This window comes from Castor canadensis, chromosome 5 (assembly GCF_047511655.1).
Source record: "Castor canadensis chromosome 5, mCasCan1.hap1v2, whole genome shotgun sequence".
In the NCBI taxonomy this organism is placed as follows: Eukaryota; Metazoa; Chordata; class Mammalia; order Rodentia; family Castoridae; genus Castor; species Castor canadensis.
This window is the reverse complement of record NC_133390.1, coordinates 54,780,752-54,803,128: the sequence shown is the minus strand read 5'-3', so window position 1 is coordinate 54,803,128 and position 22,377 is coordinate 54,780,752. Positions and strand designations below refer to the sequence as shown.

The 22,377-nt window shown below is 35.3% G+C and overlaps 1 protein-coding gene across 4 annotated transcripts in view; it reads left to right on the top strand.

The window, feature by feature from the left end:
* The window catches only part of Cblb (Cbl proto-oncogene B), a 181,826-nt gene that overhangs the window by 57,167 nt on the left and 102,282 nt on the right, over positions 1-22,377 (top strand). The window contains exon 2 of one of the 4 annotated variants that reach the window (XM_074073039.1): positions 78-20,351. The exons of the other annotated variants lie outside the window; for them this stretch is intronic. Coding sequence (XP_073929140.1) covers positions 20,263-20,351 — 89 coding nt within the window. The 5' untranslated portion in view covers positions 78-20,262. The remainder of the gene's footprint in view (positions 1-77; positions 20,352-22,377) is intronic. 4 annotated transcript variants of the gene reach the window in all.

The window sequence follows — 22,377 nt, the reverse complement described above, 5'->3', positions numbered from 1 at the left end:
AAGGAATTTAATTCCTTTGGGAATTAAAAGGAAATCTCAGATGGTGCTGAGGTTATTCTTTTGCTTGCTTTCCTTAGATTAGATATATGCTCAAAAAATAAGGAGAAGTCTGAAGGTGCTTTCGAAGGCTAAGGAGGAGCTGTGTGACAGAAGCATCCATCCTACTGAGCTGGTTGTAAGGTCTCCTTCCAGCCCTCCAGTGTTAGCTTCCAGAGAAGACAGATAACGTAATTTTTATAATTTTACATAATCTTCAGTAGTGATATTCCATTTGGGTCATTCATCTGGACTACATTGATAATCTCCTAGAATTAAACTCAAATGTTGGGTCTAATACTTTTAATTTTATTATAACAAAGGGGAGTATAATGAAATAAAGTTGTTTTGTTTTTTTAAATTTACTATATGTGTGTATTTGTTTCCATCTCTCCGTTCATTTATTTAGGTATCTTTCTGTACTTTCACTATTGCATCACTGTTGCCCAGAATTGTGGATGACAGATGACTGAACTCCACAGATATTGGATAATATTTAAGTATTTTGTGTTTTAATTTAAGCAACTAGCAGATATAAAATTGGTTCTGACCTTAGAACTTAAAAGCTACCATCCACATAGATAGTAGTGTTAGCTTTTGAATATAATTTACTTTTGTGCCTGTCATCACACCCAACTTACTGATTGAAATGGGTCCCCTTGACTTTTTGTCCCTGCTAACCTCCAGCTGCAATCCTCCCTATCTCTGCCTCCTCAGTAGCTGGAATTTTAGGCATGCACTACCATGTCTGGCCCTAAAATGATTTTAAAAAGTTATCACTGAAAAGCATTTGAATCAACAATCACTATTTTCTGTAAATACTAAGTCAATCTAATAAACCAAAATACTTATTTTTGGAAATATCAGCAATGAATAATATTTAATACTATCCTCATCTTCTTAGTGAATGTTACTGTAGTTGACTTAAAGTATGAGATCTAATTCATGGATTTTGTTATCTTTAAGAACAGTTATTAAGCCAGATGTGGTGTCTGTAAATTCCAGACAGAGGAGCTGAGGCAGGAATATCACTTGAGGTCATGAGTAAGAGGCCAGCCTGGGAGCAGCCTAACAAGATTGTGTCTCAAAAAAAGGAAACAGAGCAAAAAAGAAGAAAAGTTATTATATATTTACTGTATGCAAAGCTTGTGTTGAAAAACAAAAGAATAGAAAATATGACTTCTGCCTTTAAGAAATATAGATAAATACAGAGTATAGATAAATGCAGCGTAATTACACAAGGAAGCGTATAACAAAGTACAGATACGGCATATCATAAAAACACACAATTTGTCTTCATGGGATCTGAGGGTGAATCAGTCCTTGGATAATCTTTTTCTAAAATAAAGACCGTAACATAAATATACTTACAGGAACAAATAATTACTAAAATATAAAAGATAGGGATTAAGTATTATATTAAGATTTGAAGGGACAGCATAAGTAATTTTGTTTGGTCACTTATACTTTTAACGTTAAGGATGTTTAAAATTAAATTTTGTTTTATTAAAATCATTAAGTTTTTTTTTTTAAACCATCATTTTACATGAAAAAGTTGAATAACTTTGTAGAAGGAGGGACATTATCCTCTTTTTGTTGTTTTGGTTTGTTTGAGACAGAGACTGACTGTGTAGCCCAGGCTGGCAGCAAACTCATGATCCTCCTTCCTCAGCTGGGGTTATAGGCATGTTTCACCATGCCCAGCTAGTGAATTATTTTAAGGTTATTCTTTGAAAATTTGTGTGGAAGATAATTGTCATGTTGATTTTGGAACATTCAGTTAAAGTAGATGTTAGTATTTAAGCAAAATAACCAAATTGGTCAAACAGCGAAAGGATCAGCCATATCTCTTAGGAAAAGTTCTATGAACAAAAATTCCTTCTTAGTAGCTTGTTTTCTAAGTGTATGAAGCAGCGATATACTTATTGCCACAAGTGGTGGTGTAATGATTGAGTACTGACTGAGACACGTGGGCATTCCAAGTCTTGTTCAGGTTATACCTGTAACTATTTTTATAGTGTCAAGCTGGGCTCCTGGACTACTACATGTCTAGCAATTGTGTTACACCACATTACGGCTAAAGTCCTTTCCAGCTCTCCAGTTCTGAACTCAAGAATGATGATGGTGAATAATCTTTGAACTAATAAGGTAATCTTGAGAAGGATCCTGATTTTTTTTTTCTTTTGAGCAAATGCATCTGTAATGTCACACTCAAGTAAGAATGAAATCTCTTCAAATTTCTGAGTTTTAAATCCAAAGCAAATTTCATTTACTTTTTAAAAATTTAATAATTTATCTTTTGAGTCCCTGCTGTGTCTTGATAATGGGAGTAGGTATTGTAAAATATTTTTAAAAAATATACATATTCAGATATATACATGTATTATAACTGTGCACACATATATGTATATATCTTCCTTGTGAGTAAACTTGGGTTTCCTTTTAATTGTGTGTGTTTTTCTGAACATAAAGTATATATTGACCTACTGAAAATGCTTATTGAACACATCATATTCTCAGGATTCTTTTCAAAACTATATTGCTAGTTAGTGTAATTGAATTGCTAATAATGGAAAATAAATTACCTATCATGATATTTTTGAGGAAAAGTCAAATGTTTAGGAAAATATGGTCAAATTTATTTCAGTGATATTTGGTTCTATCTGAGAAATTTGCTTGAAAATTGTGTAAAGGACGTGTGCTATTCCTAGTATAATTGACATAAATATTTAGTTTGGCATTAGTCAAAAAAAATTTTTTTTAATTAGATAGTGAGAAAATATAAAAGAACTTTTTGTCATGTCTCTGAACAGCTAAATAATAGTAGCCTAGAAATTCATGTGGTTCCACTTTGAGATTTGCAGTAAAAATGAGTTGCTTAAAATTTAAAAAAAAATTTGGAAAAAAAAAAAACCCAGTGTTTAATGGAAATTAGCCTCATTTGAGTTCTTTAATTCTGGTAAAGCAAGATTTAATTCTAATCATTTTGTTTTATTGATCAATATTTTAAATGGCTTTCAGATTTTTTTTTTCCTATGTCCCTTTTTTGGAAATTTCCATTCATTAGTTTGCAACTTAAAATTAAAGGAACTTGGTAGAACATGTGCTGCTTCCTGTGGCACATCTGATTTCTTTGAGTTGGTTTTTTTAGCCAGCTATTTGGCAAAGCTTAGTGAGGGGTTAAGGCTCATCATATCTTTGTGACCTTTGAAAAGAATATCCGTTTGCTTACACCAAATAGGGATCTGGTACTTAACCACTTCTGTCTGTTTTGAGATGCCTTAATGAGTCAGTTCATTACACCATAAAAATAAAGTAACAAATTCTACTTTTATTTTGAAGTGGAGTTTTGTGAATATTTGAGAGTATTGGTAGTTTTCCCATTGAGGACTGTGTTCACTGTCCTAAAGTTTTAAACTGGAATACATTTTTGAGGGGAAAATATAACTTAAATAATTAAGTGAAAAGATAAGTAACCCCTTCAAGGGCTAAAGCATATAACAAACTTAAGTTCATTCCATTATCTGAAAGGATATACATTCTGCTTTATTCACTTTGTTATATTAATCAACATTCAGGTTATTTTAATTTGATTTTCTACTGAGAAAGGACTACCATCTCCCCACCATCCTCATTTGGAGTAGTAGAACATAATTAAAACTATCACTTCAGAGAATTCTAGGACACAGAGGAGGGCACAAGTGAGCCACTGCTCCTGCCCCCACCACCACCACCATCACCACACACACACTTTCAGCTTGAAGAAGACTGAAGGCATAAGCAGAGTACTTTGAGGTGGGCTCCTTAGCTCTGAGGATCACTCCAGGAAAGTATAATCTGTTTAGCCATGACACTTTAAAAGGAACTGTATTTACCAGAAAATAGTAGTTATGGTAGAGATCTGAGACACACAAACTGTCATGCAAAGATAAATCAGTAGAGGCTTGAAAAATAAATCCCAGGCTTCATAAATTCACAGCCTCTCTTCTCCAGTAGAGTCGAAAGAAATAAATACAGTTCCATAATTATTCTACAAATTGTGTATTCTAAATCTCTTGGGTAATTAACACAACTAAAAATTACACATTACAATAATCACAACTAGGAAATTACCTGAAATTGCTTGCTCAGTGAATATCTTTCAGCAACCAAAATTTGTACATAAAATAACTATGCATGAGAGCTATTTATAATGAACTACTTGTTAGCATTGGCTGGTGTGAAGACTTTGCTGATTTCTCTAATTTAATTTTCATCAACACTACAGGTTTAAATGTTACCTGCCTCAGTGCTGAAGCCAGAGAGTTCTCCTATTCTTAGAATAAAGCAGTTAAATTATACTGTCAAAATGGAATACCATGTCAAAATATATGTATATATCTATAAAGAAAATATTTATTCCTTTATATGTTAATCTCTTGCTAGCTTTGTTAAATTTCCCATTATTAAATGAAGACTTAATTAAGTGTCTTCTAAGTGTTTTAGGTAGTAACTAATTGAATAGTACAATCCACTAATAGCTAAACTGTCTGAATTGCTTCAGTAAGATTGAGGCTTTGTGTAGACAGGGTCATTTGCATAACTTTCTAATCCCTTTAAGCAACTCTCATAAAATATAGAAACACATAAATGATTTTTATGGGTAGATGCTTTTAGGATTTAAACATTTTTTTTTCATAACTTGATCTTGGCTGTGAGATGTACATTGTAGCTGAGCAATGTCTAGGTCTTTAATGTCTGAGTGTCTGGGCAAGTTGATTTATGTTTTTAGTTGGCCACTCTGGAGAACAGTCTTTCCTAACCCTTCTGGCTCAGATACCTTCAAGGATATGGTAGATACGTAATGGAGTCTTTCTATCAGGAAGATGTACGCAAGCACATGAATAATTTTTCATTAGGCCAAGAAGGAATTCATGAAACTAAGAAACAGAAAGAGGTCTGTTCTTGCTGGAGAGGACTGGATGTTGGCAAGGAACACTCTGCCTGAAACAGCGCCACCTGCTTGGGTAGCTGTGGATCCTGTGTGTGAAAGTTGCAGTAAGGAATGAGTTAGGAGTCAGGCACAAACAATAAAGACACACAGGAGCTGACATCGTATGTGGTATGGTCTTATGTGGGTGTGTGAGTTTCTCCTTGAGGTATTTCAGGTTTATGTCACATTGATGATTTACTTTTGAGACTATCTTTAAAATTAGTAAGATAATTCAGCTAATTATTTTTGAGGAATTGATATTCTTTTCATTTCAGGTTTAAATTCATATACTTTTCATATATTTGAAATAACTTCCTTATCTCTTCCTAACATCCTTGGATCTTTAAGGATTTTTCCTAGGTTATAGTGCAAAAGTGTCAGGTTGACAAAGGTACCATATTAAGTTTGGCACCATTTCTCAAGCATATTTTTTGATAAATCCTGCTATCCTTAATTCTTACCCCATTGTGATGTTGTTGTTGCTAGCAGCAGATTATTTCAAAATTGTGCTTGTCCATGCCATAAGAACAACAACAAATAGCCTAAGAGTCTTCAAAGTGGGCAGTGGGCAAGGCCCAACCTGCTGTACGAAAACCCATCACTGTTCACTGTACCACATAGAGTGAAGGAAGAAGACCATTTCACGTAAATTAATGCAATGATGTGGTTAAGTGCATCAGAGTTCTTTGTAAAATAATTAAAATTGTGCGGAACTGTCTTAATGTTTAATGCTTACTTAAAAGGCTCAATGAGTAATTTAACTAGCCATTGTCACAGGATTACTCATTTTAACCTTTGAATTCATTATACTTTAAGTAGCTAAACACATTTTAAATAATCTTTAATATGTTGAAATATTAAAAGTATTGTATGCTTTCTAATTAAGAATTCTATATTTTCCTACTTTTATAAATACGGTATTTAACACAGCAGTAAAGTATCATTTAATTTCCTATACCTGCATTTTGCTTGCTATTAAAGTTATAGACCATTTTTCTGTTAGTAATGGCTGCTGCTTCTTTTATGCTATTTTTCCAAGTGCTGTAAAAGTTATTTTTATTAATAAGCCAATATTTCAGCCCCAAAGAGAGGGTAAATCCTCTCTGAAGTTTAGCTTTCAACCTGCTCAAGTCATGAGTGATTAAACATTTTTGTCTGTGAAAGTTTATCAGTCAAATATTTTAAAAAAGTGTTCTAAGACTTTTACCAGAAACCTTTTTTGAAAACATGCTAAGGTAGTATTGTCTCTCTTTATCTCAATCTTCAAATGATTGTACAAGCCCATGAAAGGAAAAATCCACCCCCCCGCCTTTTTTTTTTGGACCAAGAGTTCCTTTTACTGTTTTACCTAATTTGTTTTTATGTTAATTTGCTAAATTTGATTCATGCAGTTGTTTTCTAAAAGCCAAAATATATGTCTTTTTATTTTGTTCTTATTTTCTTTCTACTCCCCCACCTTGCTTATTCCAGATTTATCAGTGGCTATTACTAGAATATTGTTTGGCTAACAAGATTGGATTTGGTGGTTTTGTGTATGTTTTGTTTTCCTAGAAAGTTTTATGTAATTTTAGGTTTTTTTCAGCAAACCTATTGTAGCTAGACAAAAGCTTTGCATTTATAGAATCCTAAAGTTCATTTTTCTGTCCAACAGTAAGTCTTGACAATGATTCCCAATCATGGCAATGCATCAGAGTCATTGGGGGGCTTTTAAAGTAACACCAGTGCTGTGATACCCTCTGAGGCTCTGGCTGATGGGCTGGACTGAGCCCTGGCAGTGGTAGGCTAAGCCCCTCAGGTAGTTCTGATGTGCAGCCCACCTTGACAGCCAGCTACTACATGTTAGAAGGTACCCGGAGCATCTCCTCCTCAGTGCTTTTCATCCTTGCATACACATTGAAATTACCTGGGGAGTTTTAACAATTCTGATACTGAATCCGAGCTGTGGAGGTTTTGATTTCATTGTAGGTTTTTGTCGGTGTGTGTATATTTTTAAAATGACCTGGTGATTGTAGCATGCAGGCAGGGGGTTGAGTATCACTGATCACATCTTCCTTTTTGTCAGATGAAGAATCTGAGGCTTTAACCATAGAGTGTTAAGTGACTTGTCAGGGAACCACAGAATCTGAGTTTTGATCTTCGGCTTATCATGGGTTTTTACCAGGACAGCATATGTTTTATAAAAGTATGGGTTTTAGCTGTCCGAGGAAGTCATAAATTAAGCTCCTTCTCTGCTTACCCCAGAAAATGACAAATATTTTCTCTTATTTTAAAACTGGAAATCTGAAAATTCATAGCTAGGATTTAGTCATTACTATAGTTATGACATGAGAAAAATTAGGAGGTAGATACTAGAAATACAACATATCCTATAATTTTCCCACATTCTCTGGAAGCAAATCAGTCAAAGAAATAACCAGTTGAGACTGTGTTAGGCTAGGTTAACTCTAATTATTTCCATAGGAGAAGCTATGATGGAGAAAGTTCCATGATCCTATGGTTGGAGTTACTACAATATACATGACAAAGTATATATCGATAACATTAATAGCAAAGACAGGACTACAGCAGTGCTTCAGGAGTATAATTTTCAGAATGTTAGAAAATATTATAGGCTGAGCTACATAGTTCCCTATATTCATATTTGATATATATATATATATTTAATATAATATAACAGATATATATTTGATTTTCTAAAGGGAGAGGTAATTGTTATCTTTCTTGCTACATCTAATTACTTCCCAAACACACACAGTTGCAACCCTGACTCTAGTTTTACCTGTAGCCTTTATACCACCTGTACTATCTGTTACATATTAGACTTGTCTTTCCTTAGTCTTCAGACTTACATCTTCATTGACACAGGCACTACTCTGGGAATGGGGGGAGGGGAAATAAAGGAGAATGACAGAGGGGGGTGAATTCATGTATCATATATTTGATATATTGTGAGAACTTTTGTAAATGCCACAGTGTACCTCAAGCACAAAAAATGAAAAAGGAAGCATTTGTTCAATGCATTATATAGACCATATAAACTCTTAGAGCAGTGGTTCGCAAAGTGTGATCTACAGACCAGCAGAATCATCAGAGAAGGAACAACTCTGGGAAACTTTCTGGAAAGAATATTCTTAGTCTTCACCCAAGGGCTGCTGAATCAGAACCCTGTTGGTGAATCACAGTTGTCAGTGCTTTAAAAAGACCTGTACATTTGTTGATGCTCACTATAATAAGGTGAGGATCACCAAATGTTTTTGCTTTCCCTAAGGGACCTAGAATAAAGAATATTATGGTAGTAGATGTATAGTAACCATGGATGCTGGATATTATTCTAGGTGCTTTGACGGATACCATTATAGTGTTTACCACTTAGTATCTGTATCAGTTGCCTCTTATTGCTCAGTGAATCTAGTTGTCTAAAAGAAAAATCATTTCTTTTTTTTTTTTTTTTTTATGACTCGGGATTGGCTGAGTTGTTCCTGTGGTCTGGGATGCTTATCTGTGGCTTCGTGGCTTCGAATGGCCTCCCTCTGTGTGTCTGGGGCTTCAGCTGGATGTGTCTCTCATCCTCAAGGAGGATAGTGGGGCATGCCTAAATAATTGCATGAGACTTCTTGTCAGCAGGAGAGGGGACCCACCAGTGCACAGGACCTTCACAACCTGTCCTTCTGGTGTGCTTGCTAAGGCTTCTTGATGTAAACAAGTTACATTAACAATTACATTAACAAGCATTGATTCAAGGGTGAATATAGACTCCACATCTTTATGGAGAAGCAAAGGCATATGAATGTAGGCATGGGGGGAATTGGTATCTACTTTGTCATTTATTCCATACGTACTTGTTGATGATTACAACTTGTTTGTTTTTCACAGAATATGAATAGCCTTATGGTATAAGGTATATATCTTTTGAGAACTAAAAGGATGACATTTTTTGACAACTGCCTTTATGATTATTTGTCTGAATCTTGTGATTTTTATCATGGAAAATTTTTCTATTCCTTCCTTCTGTGGAAAAGGTGTCTCAAAATACACACATACACATTTTAATCTGTGGATCTGTAACAAATTTATATGGTATGTCTCTACATATCATACTTTTAAAGATAGGATTATATTTGTGTGTACTTTGCAGTCTTCGTGGGGATATCTTTGGAGTATGTTTATCAGTCATAACAATAGCTTTAAGTCTGTTCTGAGTTGAGTGAGTATGGGATGGGCCATTGGTATAAACACCAATTGAAAACACATAGTAAAATCCTGTTTGTTGATATATACTTTAATGCCCTTTTCACCTCTGACTTCAAAACTGAATGTTTAAAAATATTTTTCTGTAATTCCTTTTCATTACTTGTTATGCTAGTTTTTAAAATTGTGGATGGGACTAGTCTGTATATAAAAGTTGCTAAAACAAACATCATGGCAATTGGTATCTCTTCTGTTTAACAAATATGTGCTAATTGTGCAGTTATAATTTTTACTTTTAAGGGGCCTTGCATATGCTAACCATGCAGTTTTGCCATTGAGCTTCACCCCCAGCCCAGTTATAGTTGGTAAAAATGTTCTCTTATATAACATTTACATAAAATATTCTAGTTGTTTTCTGCCCTTTATTTACTTTTAATACCCTCTTTCCATTTTTCCTTTTTTCTTCAATTTCTCAGTTGCAGAGACTTCTTTGTTCTTTTGTTTTTTCCCATTAGTAAGATTAGTGAAGAGTTGTCTCCTCTGAGATATCATGTTATCTTTTACCAGTATTGATATTTCATTTAAAAGGAAGGAGTCCCTTCTTCTACTGTTCTAATCAACTGTTAGCTTTCTCTGTGATGTCCCACTGTCTAAAACAGCATCAGTGCCTACATAATATGTGTTCTTCCCTCACACATACTCATGCATCAGCAGGCAGGAGATTCTAACATGTAGGCTGCAACTTTTCATTTGAAATTTCCTATGTTTGCATAAAACTCTTGTCACTCAAAATAAGCAGTAGGGGAAAGAAAAAAGGTAGTTCCTTGATTTTAAAAGAGGAAGTCTCCTTCCCCCAACCCTAATTTCAATCTTTAACATCTGGTTCTGTGTGCAGATGGAGGGGAGGATGAGGAAGAAGCAGATTTATATCTCTTTTCAGCCCCCTCTTCCCCTAAATAGTTTGATCTCTGGTATTATTTCTGTTTTTATTGTGGACTTCAGGGTCAGATGTTTTTGTTAATGATTTATAACAGTAGAACAGAAAGCTGTGGCTAACACCTTACAGTTCTCTGAGCAATTGCAGTGTGACATGCCAACATTTCAAATCTCTAGATAGGGTTAGATTTAATCATTGTTTAATGAATTACATTTTTCATGAATTTTTTATTAGGATATATTTGTTGTATAGGGGATATTCATTGTGATAATTCCAAATAGGCTTGTGTTTTACATTGGTTAGATCACCCCCACAGTCTCTCCCCCTTGTCCCCCTCCCTGCCCCACTTAAAACTATTGCAAGAGGTTTCTTTGCTCTGTTTCATATAAATACATGAAGTCTATCAGCCATATCTTAATCTTCTTTGTTCACCCTTCCCCCTCCCACAAGTACCCCTCACACATACTCTATACCTGTACTACAGTTCTGTCTTTCATTATTAATATTTAAGTTGAGTTTCAAAAGGGTTTCTGTATATATCTACACTGTGGGTATACTTTGTTTTGATCCCTTCAACCCTTTCCATCTCTCCCTTACTTCTTTACTTTCCACACCCTGTTTCTCAACAGCTTTCAATACATATCCTTATTTTCTTTGCCTTCACAGATGTTGTGTTTTATGATATCGCTGGTGCTCTGTTCTCTTTTCCTTTCCCTCCTTTCTCAATTTCCATAGAGTAGTTCCACTATTACAAATATGTCCTACATATGAATTTTTATATGATCATGGTTTTTTTTGTGTATATATTTATATATCTTCCACATATGTGAGAAAACATGCAGCCTTTGTCTTTCTGAACCTGGCTTACTTCACTTAACATGATGTCCTTCAATTTCATCCATTTACCTTCAAACTACACAGTGTCATTATTCTTTATGGCTGAGTAAAACTCCATTGTGTTTATATACTACATTTTCTTGATCAATTCATCAGTTGTAGGTCTGGGTTGTTTGTAAAGCTTAGCTGTAGTGAATAGAGTTGTGATGAACATCTGTGTATAGGTGTCACTATTGTGTCCTGACTTACGTAAGTTCCTTTAGGTATATGCCCAGGAGTGGTACCACTGGATCATATGGCAGTTCTGTCTTTAGCCTTTTGAGGAATCTCCATACTGTTTTCCATAATGGTTGTACTAATTTGCATTCCCACCAACAGTATATAAGGATTCCTGTTTCACCACACCCTTGCCAGCATTTGTTGTTGTTTTTGCCCTTGAATATGGCCATTCTAACTGGTGTGAGATAAAATCTTAGTGTAGTTTTGATTTGCATCTCTTTTATAGCCAGGGAAGTTGAACACTTCTTCATGTATTTATTGGCCTTAAAGAACTCTAAGGAGAATTAATTATTCTGAGGAAATAAATTATTACCGAGTCCTATGTATTTCTATTTTATTTTAGAGGCAAAACAAAATGCAGAAATTCATCTGCTAATACTTATTTTAAACTTTTAACTTTTGAGAGGTAGTAAATTCACATGGGCAGAATTCAAAGAAAACTGTGGGATGCATAACGCTTTTTGAAACATGTACTTTTTGAAAAAAAATTTAGGGTTTTATTGTATGTCTAACATATTTTTGAAGTAGCATTCTTTGAAAAGTAGATGCTTTGTAACTTGCTAAGGTTATCCTGTAAGTTAGCTGTGTCTTAGAAAAAGTAAATGGGAGTCTGCTTCTGATAATGTATGGCCATTTAAAAATTGGAATGGCAAAATGTCTTGGTCTGTATCTGTTGTCCTCCTGGCACTTGAGTGCCAGCCCATTAATCAGTAGCCCTTTAGCACCCCTGCATTGCAGTGGGTGGAACCATGGGAGACTGTCCTGTTCTTGCGCCTGGGTGGATTAATGAAAGTGCAAGAACTTCCATTTTCCGTTTTTCTTTCTGCTTAAATGTACAGAACTAGGGGATGACTATGGAAGAGAAATTCATACTCGTGAAAATCATGGTCCTGATGTCTGAATCAAATTATAAACTTGAAGTAAATTACAAACTTAGATCAGCTCTAATTTTACCTATAGGTTTCACATATGAATATCATAACTTAGGCATTTTTTATTGGAGAACTGAACTTTTTAATTAAAATCAAGAGTTTATTATGTGAAGCCCATGGCTCAATTTCCCTCTCCTCTCCTCCCCTCCCCTCTCCTGTCTTCTCCTGTTGGTGCCAGTGGAGAGGGGAGGTGGCGGGGAAATGGGTCACAAGGGTGAATAGGGTACAAAAAAATGTGTACACATGTAAGTAAATGCAAAAATGATACCTGTTGAAACCACTCCAGGGATGGGGGAGGGGCAATGAAGGAGAGAGGTGGAGGGGGTGAATACAAGAAAAAATAATAGGAGAACAATTAAAATCTGGGCACCATAAAATAAAAAACAAAAAAAGAACTTATGGTGTGTTTGTCCCCTGTGCTCAGAGGTGCTTTGTGGTCCTAAAGAGTGAAACCCTGACTGCATGATTTTCCAAGTTTCTCCTTTCAGAAGTTCCTCTGTGCCTAACTGTGATCTGGAACTAAAAAATACAGTAGACCTGTTAGTCAGTCTGTCATTCATGGAATACATATTTTTTGAGACTTTTGCCTTTATTCTTTTGGTATGGTAGTGTTACTTAGTGACAAGTAGATTATAGGTTCTTTGTTTTGTTCCTGAAATAAATAGGAGTCTGTATTAGTTACTGTTCTCATTGCTCCAACCAAGCACCTGTGAAAAACAAGTTAAAGGAGAAAGGATTTATTTTGATGCGTGGTTTGAAAAAAGGGGCAGTCCAGGGTGGTTGGTACTATGCATGTGGGAGAACATCATGGAGGCTGGTGTGCGGTGAAGCTTCTTCACCTCATTGAGATCTGGGAATCCAGTGCTAGGTATAACCTGCAAAGACCTACCCCCAGTGACCTACTTCCTTTAGCTAGGCTTATCAGCCTCCCCAAACTGTACCACCAGCTGGGGGCCAAACATTCAAAACATGAGCCTGTGGAGGAAATGTCACGTTCAGTCATTAGTATCCTAGGTCACTTTTCCCTATTTTTGTTGTTAAGTATTTCAGGGTCTTTTTAATAAAAGTACCTGGAAACCAGCAGTTTATAGAATACCTTTCTCCTTTAGTTACTTTATATTGAAAGGCTTGCTTCTCTACGTGGCAGATTTTCAGACCAGTCGTTAATTTTACATTTGATTTATTGCTTACTCCAAGTTAGCTCTCCAAGTTAGTCTCTTGCTGCCTTTTACTTTCCTCTGTCAGGTGCCAGAATGTAGCAGTACCACCCTTAGAATCCAGTAGTTCACCTCTCCTGGACTTGGTCCACTCTGGGATTGTGTCTGTCACCCCTCCCATGCAAAGTCTTTTTCTCTGATTAGTGGATTTGTAACAAAGTAAGATAACAGAGCTTGATTGACATTTTTCAAGGAAATTTATTCTGGTGAAGTAAGAAGAGAGGCCCCTGATTACTCTTTAAATATTAAGTTGGAAGGAGATATATAGCAGTGAAAAGAATCAGGTCTAGGGGAAAGAAGCACTTCAGTGGTGCATTTGCAGAAGATATTTTTTTATTTCCCTGGTGGCAGGTCTTAACCATTTTTTCTTCTTTGCTGATTTTAAGGATAGAACCAGACATAGCAGAAGGATTGCTTGCATTTAGGAATCTCATAGGTTAATGGAGAGTGATGAAGATTGTTGAGGGAGAAGCAATTTGCTCCTTTCTCAGACTCAGCATAGGTGAGCCATATGTCCACTGAACCAGGGATGACCAGGGTCATCTTGTGTTTCCTTTAGTAGTAGGAAGGAAACAACAGCCCTTTCTCTGACCTCTGCCAATATGTTAGTGTATCAGAAGCATTTAGTTTTTTCCCCAGGAGAGAAATGTAGGGTAAATTGGGTGTGGTGATGAGGGGATTTATCCATCTGATGTGGGTATTTTCAAAAGTGAAAAGTACAGTCTGTCCCAGGACTGGTCCCTCTGGACTAAGGGTGATTCTTACAGGCTTATTGAGCAAGAGAGATGAAAGATGATAGTCCTAGGAAGTGTTGTCCTTGAAGAATGACCTAAAAGAGAAGCTAAATCAAGGTAAAACAATGATTTTCCCACCTTCTAGTGACTTTAGCAGACTTCCAGCACATTGACAGTGTCCAGTGTGAGAGGGACAGCTGTGGAGTGTGGATAACAAAGTAGAAGAGTCTCTTTTACAAATCTTTGCATAGGAGTTTAAATCATGAGGCTGCAGCTTTATTTAGAGGAAGAACAGTAAAAAGTAAAGGATCTCTGTGGTCCCTGCTAAACCAGTGCTTTCCAGACATTAACTTGTACATTAACCACCTGGAGAATCTTACTAAAGTGCATGTTTGATTTAGCATTTCTGGGGTGGGGTCTGAGATTCTGCAGTTTTTAAAACTCTGAGGTGATGTCTCTACTGTTGGTCTAAGGCATAAATTTTGAGTATAATTGTTATCCTTTGATTTAAATCAAAGTATACTCATACTATTGTATATGTAGTTTTTCCTTTTTATACTTCAATATGAAAATGCTATTCACAATTTGATTGAGTATTGATAATGTATGTTGGGGTTTGGTTATACTTAGTTCAGTTTTTTTTTTTTGATCATAAAAAAAAGGTTACATTTCTGAATATTTGGTGACTCATATCTGGAAATGAAGGAATTACTGTGGTATTTTGAAATGGAGACACATCTTTTCAGAAGTGCATCAGCAATGTGATCTCTAAGCCTGTTTCAAATGGTAATACTCTGGGGGCCAAGAGTCTGCCAAAGCAGAACATCTGCTTTGAAGACCCAGGCTTCTGGTGCATTCCTCCTCTCCATGCACTGTTGTTTTTTGGCTTGTTTTCTCAGTTTGTAACATCTTGATTCTACTCTACCAAGGACACAGGGAAGACAGTTCATTTACAATCTAACAATAAAGTAAGTGCTCTCAACATAGCTTTAAAATTTTGGATAAAGTTCTGTAATGATTAAATTATACTTTTGTGAAACATTTGGTGTATTTTTCTTTTTAACCACCCCGCTGACTCCCAGCCCCCCTTTACTGCCCATGCAGTCCTCCCAGATGGAATCACTGCCTATATATATCTCTGCATCCTTGAGTAGCATAAATAGATGGTGGGCCTGTGCTGGTAAGGTGGGCAGGCTTGGGTGGGGAGGCAGGTTCATTATCTATGACATGGTCTTGTTGCCTTTTCAGCCACTCTTCCCTAAATGCCTATCACTTCTGCCCCTGTAGTCTGTCATTTTGTCAGACTGATCTACACTGGCTTGCTTTCTTCTGCTAGGTTTGCTGCTTTAATCTAGCATGTTCTTCTGTCTTTGCTCTGCCCTTTAACACTTTTCTGAAGGCCAGTGGAGTTGAACATGCTCTCCTTTTAGTCCCTGTGCTCTGGAAGTACCTTGAAGGTACCTCAAATGTACAGTTACCCTCTGTTGTAAGCTGTTTATTTTTAAGTATGTAACTATCCAGTGGACTACACAGTCTTGGATGATGGGAATGGACTGATGGTTATCTTCTCTTTCCGTTGTGTAATACAGTGGCAGAACATAGCAAGTTCTCAAAGAATATTCATGGGATTTATTCATTTATTTAAAGTTAGTAGAATTCCATAGGTATAGATCATAATTTCTACACATATAAGACCTTTCTGAAAACAGGGAGAACTGATGTCTTTGTAAAAACGCTAGACTTTTAGACAAAGAAGCAGTAAGCTGTGTGAAGAGAAAGATATGCAGGAAAAAAAAAAGATTAACTGGTGTTGTTTTATAGACTCATCTTTATGGATTATTTGTAGCTTTCCCCCTTTCCTCTTAATATTTAATTCTTAAGGAATAGTTAGTCAGGAAATAACTAACCAAGGAATAAAAAAGTTCTAAATTAGTACATAATCCTCATATTATTCTAATGTTTAACTGAAGGATTAACAATTATTATTTTTTAAATTCTGATTTCTTATTTCTATTAAATTTTAAATGAGTGGTATCTCCAGGAGAGAAATAATGGCTGCTTTTGCTGTTTAGGATATAAATTAAATCTAGCAAGTCTTGGGTATAGCAATATATCTATTGAATAATCATCTCACTAAAAGCATTTACATGGGTAGTTTAGGAATAGTGATATGTTCAGCAGTAATTTTTAAATATGTTTCAAAATTATTACAGGTACAGCTGGGAACCAAAGGAATTATGCTAAAAAATAGTGTTCATCTTTAGTGTTGATAAGTCATGGATTATTAATAGTGCTTGACTTTTAACCAGAGACCCCAGTAAATAGAACCAGGCAAAGCAACATCCATAATGAGTTCTTATTTAAATATACTTCAAATCTAGTTATGTTAAATTTTCTTCAGAAAACATAATTTCAATGACAGCTCAATTAGAAGACACTGCTGTAAAGTCTCTAAACATACCGTGTCTTTGCTTATGTTTTACCTACACATAACATTAGAAGATTCTGCACACTTGACTAAGCACTTCAGGCTTATAGAAGTTAAGTCTATGTCAGTATAAATCAATGGGTTAGCTTAACATTTTGTAGGTCAATTCATTGTATGGTTGGATAAGTAAATGTATTTTGGAAATTAATCACAACAGATTTCTACTGATTCAAATCTTGTTAGGCTGCTTTCTAATTAGGATACTCCAGATTTCTTTTAAAAAACTCTTTTGGTTGGTTGGTTAGTTGTATCAGTATTCAAAGCCAAGTAGCTATTCCCTTCAAAACTGTCTCATAGGGAGGGGCAGCATCCATTGCCACACAGCCCAGCACCAACCTAAGAAGGGACAGACAAAGCCCCTGCCAAAAGTGTCAGCACCTGGATTTGAAATCAGAGGAAAGAGTCCAGAACTTTTGGTGAACTTTTTTCTTTTTAAATTTTATATTATTTATCTTTATTTTTACTTTCTTCACCTTCTCCCCTCCTGCTTTTTAAAAATAATCGATTGTTACCTAGCTCCCTCTTCCATTCTGTCCAAATATCAGTTTGCTTAGCCTTCTCATGTTCCACTTTCCTTTCTCTCCCCCAATTTTTCTTGTTTTCTTCTGTTCTCTCCTCCTTTCTTCTCCTTTCCCTTCTCTTCCCCCACTTCTTCCCAATACCCATACCTCTTCCACACTCATCACTCACTGAATAGACTACGATACCAACTTTATGCACTACTCCCATCCTTTCTCTTCCCCAATGACTGAACTATACCTTCACATACATTAGGGCCCATTTCCTTGCAGCCCTCATACCTCATATCTACTACTGTTTAGCAAACTACTCCAAACCTAGTGGCTTGATTTCACAACAGTTATTATGTGCACAGTTTTATGTGTTGGGTGGATGGTTTTTCTTATGTGGTATTTGTTAGGGTACTGGTTCAGCTTTAAAGTCTGTTCACCTCCCATGCTTAGTAATTGGCTCTGCCTTGCAGCTAGGGTCTCAGTGGGCTTCCTTAAAGGATGGGAGCCAAATCTAAAAACATTTTAAAAGGAAGGACTACAGATCTCCTAAGTCCTGGTCTATCAGTATCATTTCCACTCTCTCTACCATTATACAGTGTCATTTCTCCCACTGTCTGTTGACCAAAGAAAGTCACATGCTATTCCAGATAGAAAAGGAAAGGAAGTAAAGTATACCCCATATTGTGAAGAGTAACAAAAGAATTTTTGACTACGTTAAATCCCTACAAATCCTATGGGTTAAGTTTTGTTAAAATTTGTATATATTAAAGATGAGAAATCTGTGCTAAAATTATGCTTTAAAGAAGTGTGTGTCTTTAGTGTTGATAAGGTTTAGAGAGGTAAAGGCAGTGCCCATGGCCGTCCTATCATGATGTGGCTTATGCTTGCAGTTCAGTGTGACTTGGCTCTCAACTTGGGGCTCTTAGCCATTGTAATACATTTTTCAGTGGTGTGGGCAGACTAGAGGTCTTTCTACTCTAAAACCCATTGCTAAGGATGTTTTCTTGACATGCAATTATTCCGTTTTCAGTCAGACTGATGTAAATACCTCTCGGTATTTAAATCATATTATTGAGGAGCTATTATGTGGTAAAAGTAGCAGTCTCTCCAAATTTGGATATTTCTGAATCACTGGGTGAGATGAAAGGTAAAATTCTTACATCTGATATTGCCCTCTGCCTACTACATATAGGCACATTTCATCACCAAGAACAAATAAATAAAGTCAGCTTTTTAACCAAAATTCTCCCAATAGGCATACTCTGTTCTACTGCAGGCTACGTTTTTCATATGTTTTCAATATTCCAGTGTGTACTATTCATTAACATGAAACACAGAGATTTTAAATTGCCTTCTTTTGGTTATTTCTGCTGCTTTGTGGTTTTCTTTGTTTTGAGAGCCAGTGTTATTCATGGTTTTCCCTTTGTTGAAAAAAAGGAATAAAAGAAATGTCAGAGATTCCTATGATAGTAAAGAACAAAAGTAAAATCAAGGCTTCAAATATAGTATTGAAAGTTTTTGTCAGCTTTCTCTGTTAGGTTACTGACATTTTTATTTCAGGATTTCTGCTATCTAAGACTGAAACATATTGAGAAGAGTTTGTAAGTTGTGAACATGGTATAGTGCATTGGCTTCAAGTTCTGAAATGGGCTCAACAGTCTTTGCCTGTAGCACATGACCTCTTTATAGCGAGAGCTATCTCGTCACCTCCTGTTGACCAGCATAAAGGGAATGCTGTGAGTCCTTAGAATTTGTCCCATACTCCTTAGTTTATAGAGGAAGATGCTTTGGGTAAGTTTCACAGCAGATTTGAATCTAGAGCCCAAGGTTATGAGCACCATGTTTTCCTCCACTGTACCCTAATATTCTCATAATTAGCCTTGTTATTAGAAATACGGGGTCCATTTATCCATGTTCTTATTACTGCCATTCTGCTGTAGAACAAGTTGTATTCAGTGTAACATTTGCTAGTTTTAAGAAAGTCTTAGTCTTTTAAAAATATGTATAACTTTTGTATTTAGAAAGTCTACATTGGAAGAAAAATAACTTTCCAGCAGATTCTCACTTCTAAAAAGATAGAATTTCTCTTTGAGGTCATCTCTTGTACTGTTATCATACATATACATCATACATCAGTAAACTGAAGAAAAATGTGGTCAGTGGAGTCGTCTGATCATGTGTGCAAATACATTTTTTATGGTGATGCATGACAAAATACATATGGTATGCTAATTTGTCAAACTGTCAAGGGCTTTTTCAAAACTTCCTCAGAATATTTTGAGTTGTACTTTTTAGAAAGATGTTACAAAGGTGGGAGATAAAGTTTTCAAATAGATTTAAGGATCCACACTCTCATTCTTTGAAGTAGTTTAGACTGTATACTTAAGCATGTGTCCTTTATATCTTCTTTTTATTTTAAAAATATGAAATTATAATTTAAGAGTCCTTCTTTAGGGGAAGGATTTGGAAAAATATTGGTTGGCAATTGTGAAAGTTCTATGGGGAAAAGACTAATACATGTCCAGAAATTATAAATCAAAGTGGTTAATGTTGAGAGCCCCAGAGATGTCTTTTTTGATTTGAAAGACAAAGCAGTGTGGTTGCCAGTGAGGTTCTTAGGAGGATGGGAGTCCTTGCATGGAATCTAGAAATCTGTTCACTCTTCTGCAGACATATTCCAGATTTCCCAGGTAAATCAATATAATAGGTTTTCAATGACATTTTTATATCTTGTTGAAAATAGGACAACTTTAAATAAGAGAGATAAATCATTTACAAAATTCTACTACACATATTACTATTGTTAATGTCATTTTGTGTCTACCTTCCATTTTTTTCTATTTATAAATTATCTGAAATGCAATATTTAGTCTTTTGATAGAATCAAGATTCTCTTAACTTGGTTTTACTGGACATATTGTGTATTATCTTTTATTTCTTACTTCAAACTTTTATTTTATCCCCCTTGTCCCCAAGATGTTATAATTATAACCAAAACACATGGGAATGGGGATTGTTTGGTAAATTCATACATTTTGTTTATTGTTGTATATGTGCCAACAATATTTTAGATGCAGGAATAGAGACAGAATAAGTCTTGTGATTTTACTTTTTGTCAGCGTTGTACAACATGAGCACCAGAGAGATGAGCCATATCTTTCCTCCATTTGTGGTTCATTTGCCTTTCCACCTGCTCCATTTCCAGACAGCAAATTTGAGGTGAGACAAAATTATCAATAAGGAAAATTTCCAGAACCTAAAAATGGCAGGGAATAGTTAGTGTTGTGGGAAGCTATGTTAGTATGGCAAATGTGTTCCACTTACTTGCGTTTCTGCAAACTACACATGAGGATGACAGCATTAGTTTCCATTATCTTGCTGATATTTTGTTTTCCCATTCATGAAGAAAGAAAAAAAATGATATGGAAGAAAAAGAAAAGATCTTGGAACTCATAGAGCAAAGATTTTTTTTTTTTTCTGATTTAGAGCCAAACCCTAGATTTTTAATTCTATTAAAGCAGCTTTTGGAAAAAATACTTTTCATCAAGGTTTGAGAATTTGATGCCTTTGTATGCAGTGTTTCTATAAAATGTTTTTATATGCTACGCCTATCTGTTCCTTCATTAGAATTGTTTTGAGGTCAGGAAATCCTTTCTTATTTATAGCTTTAAAAATATTTTTATGACATTAAATTTTCAAATATTTCAGATAGCTATAATGTGTAAAAAAACTGTTACAAATATAAGACTTTTTTATTCTCTAACAGACTTGTGGTATGATAGAAATGAAATTCAATATGTATATAAAATAACCACAAATACCCTTCAGGAAAAGCTGTGTTGTGACAGGTAAAGTAGGTTGGCATTTAATGGTCTGATACGTCACATGAAAAGAACAGGGAAAAAAATACCCCTTTTGAGTATTTTGACTTAAAACTGGTACATATTAAAGTTCCATGAACTGGGTCATAGGGCTATTATGTCAGTGGCGGGATCCTTGGGACTGTCTTAATCCAAAGTGTGGATCAGGGAATGCAGGTGACCATTCCCATGGCTTGAGGGGAATTCAGACAAGTGGTCTGAGAAAGTTGGAAAGGCTTGCTTGGCCCCATGGACAGTTACATTCTTGAAGAAAATAGTATTTGTAGGAGAATTTTTAGCTGTATCCCATTGAGAAAAAAAAGAATCAAAAGTCATCCTTGATATGTGCAAAATGATTAAAATAAAAGTGGTGGGGTAGGGAATGTCAAAAGTAAAAGCAAACTAAGAATTTTCCTGCTTGGTTTGGTGTAGGGCTTAGAAAAAAACCTTATTTTTTTCACTTATATATTTAAATGAATGTGGAGAACCAGAAGTGATACACACAGACTAATTGACATTATTATGATTGTGATATCATGTAGGTTTTCGTTTGCTTATTTGTTTTAATGATAAACTAGAAATTGCAAATAGCAAAAACAAAAAGTAAATCTAGGTTTAAAAACAAAAAAATTGTGGCAGTTTTTCTTCTAATGTCAACTTTTCTGTTGGTGGTGGTGAGACTCTCCCTTACGCCAGGCCAAGAAAATATAGTTTGATTTTCTAATGTTTCTTTTTCTTTTCTTTTTTTTTATGGTTGTGCTGAGTGAGGGTACATTCTAGCATTTACAAAGGTTCTTACAGTGTATCAAATATGTCATACTTGAATTCACCCCCTCTACTGCTCTCTTTCATCCTCTGTCCCCTGATTCCTGGAAGTTTGAACAGGTGTCATTTTTGCATTTACATACATGTGTATGTATTATTTGCACAGTATTCTTATGAAAAAGAACCGAACAATGTTCTGAGTTTTATTGTTTCTGTATGAATCACATAGTAATCCTGACTTTCCACTTGGTTCACAGAACTTTCCTTGTACCTTGTCTTAAAGGAATTAAACAACTGATTTTTCTTTTTTTTTTCTGTCTCCATTAATAGACTGGTCTCCTTTTTTTTTTTTTATATATTTATCTCAAAAACGATACTTGTTACAGATTAGGTTTAATTAAAAGAAGTCTAAAACTAAAGGCAAAAGAGTTTCCTTTATTGAAGTAGGTATTTGTTAAGCTTTTAAACCATATGAAAGTATGAACGATCATGTCGTACTTTAGTAGATTTTCATAAAAATTTCCAGACAAAACCATTTGTTGAAATCATCAAAGAAGTATTGTTAAGCTTGCTTTGGCATTGCTGCAAAGTTAAAACAACTAGCATTAAAAATCATTTGG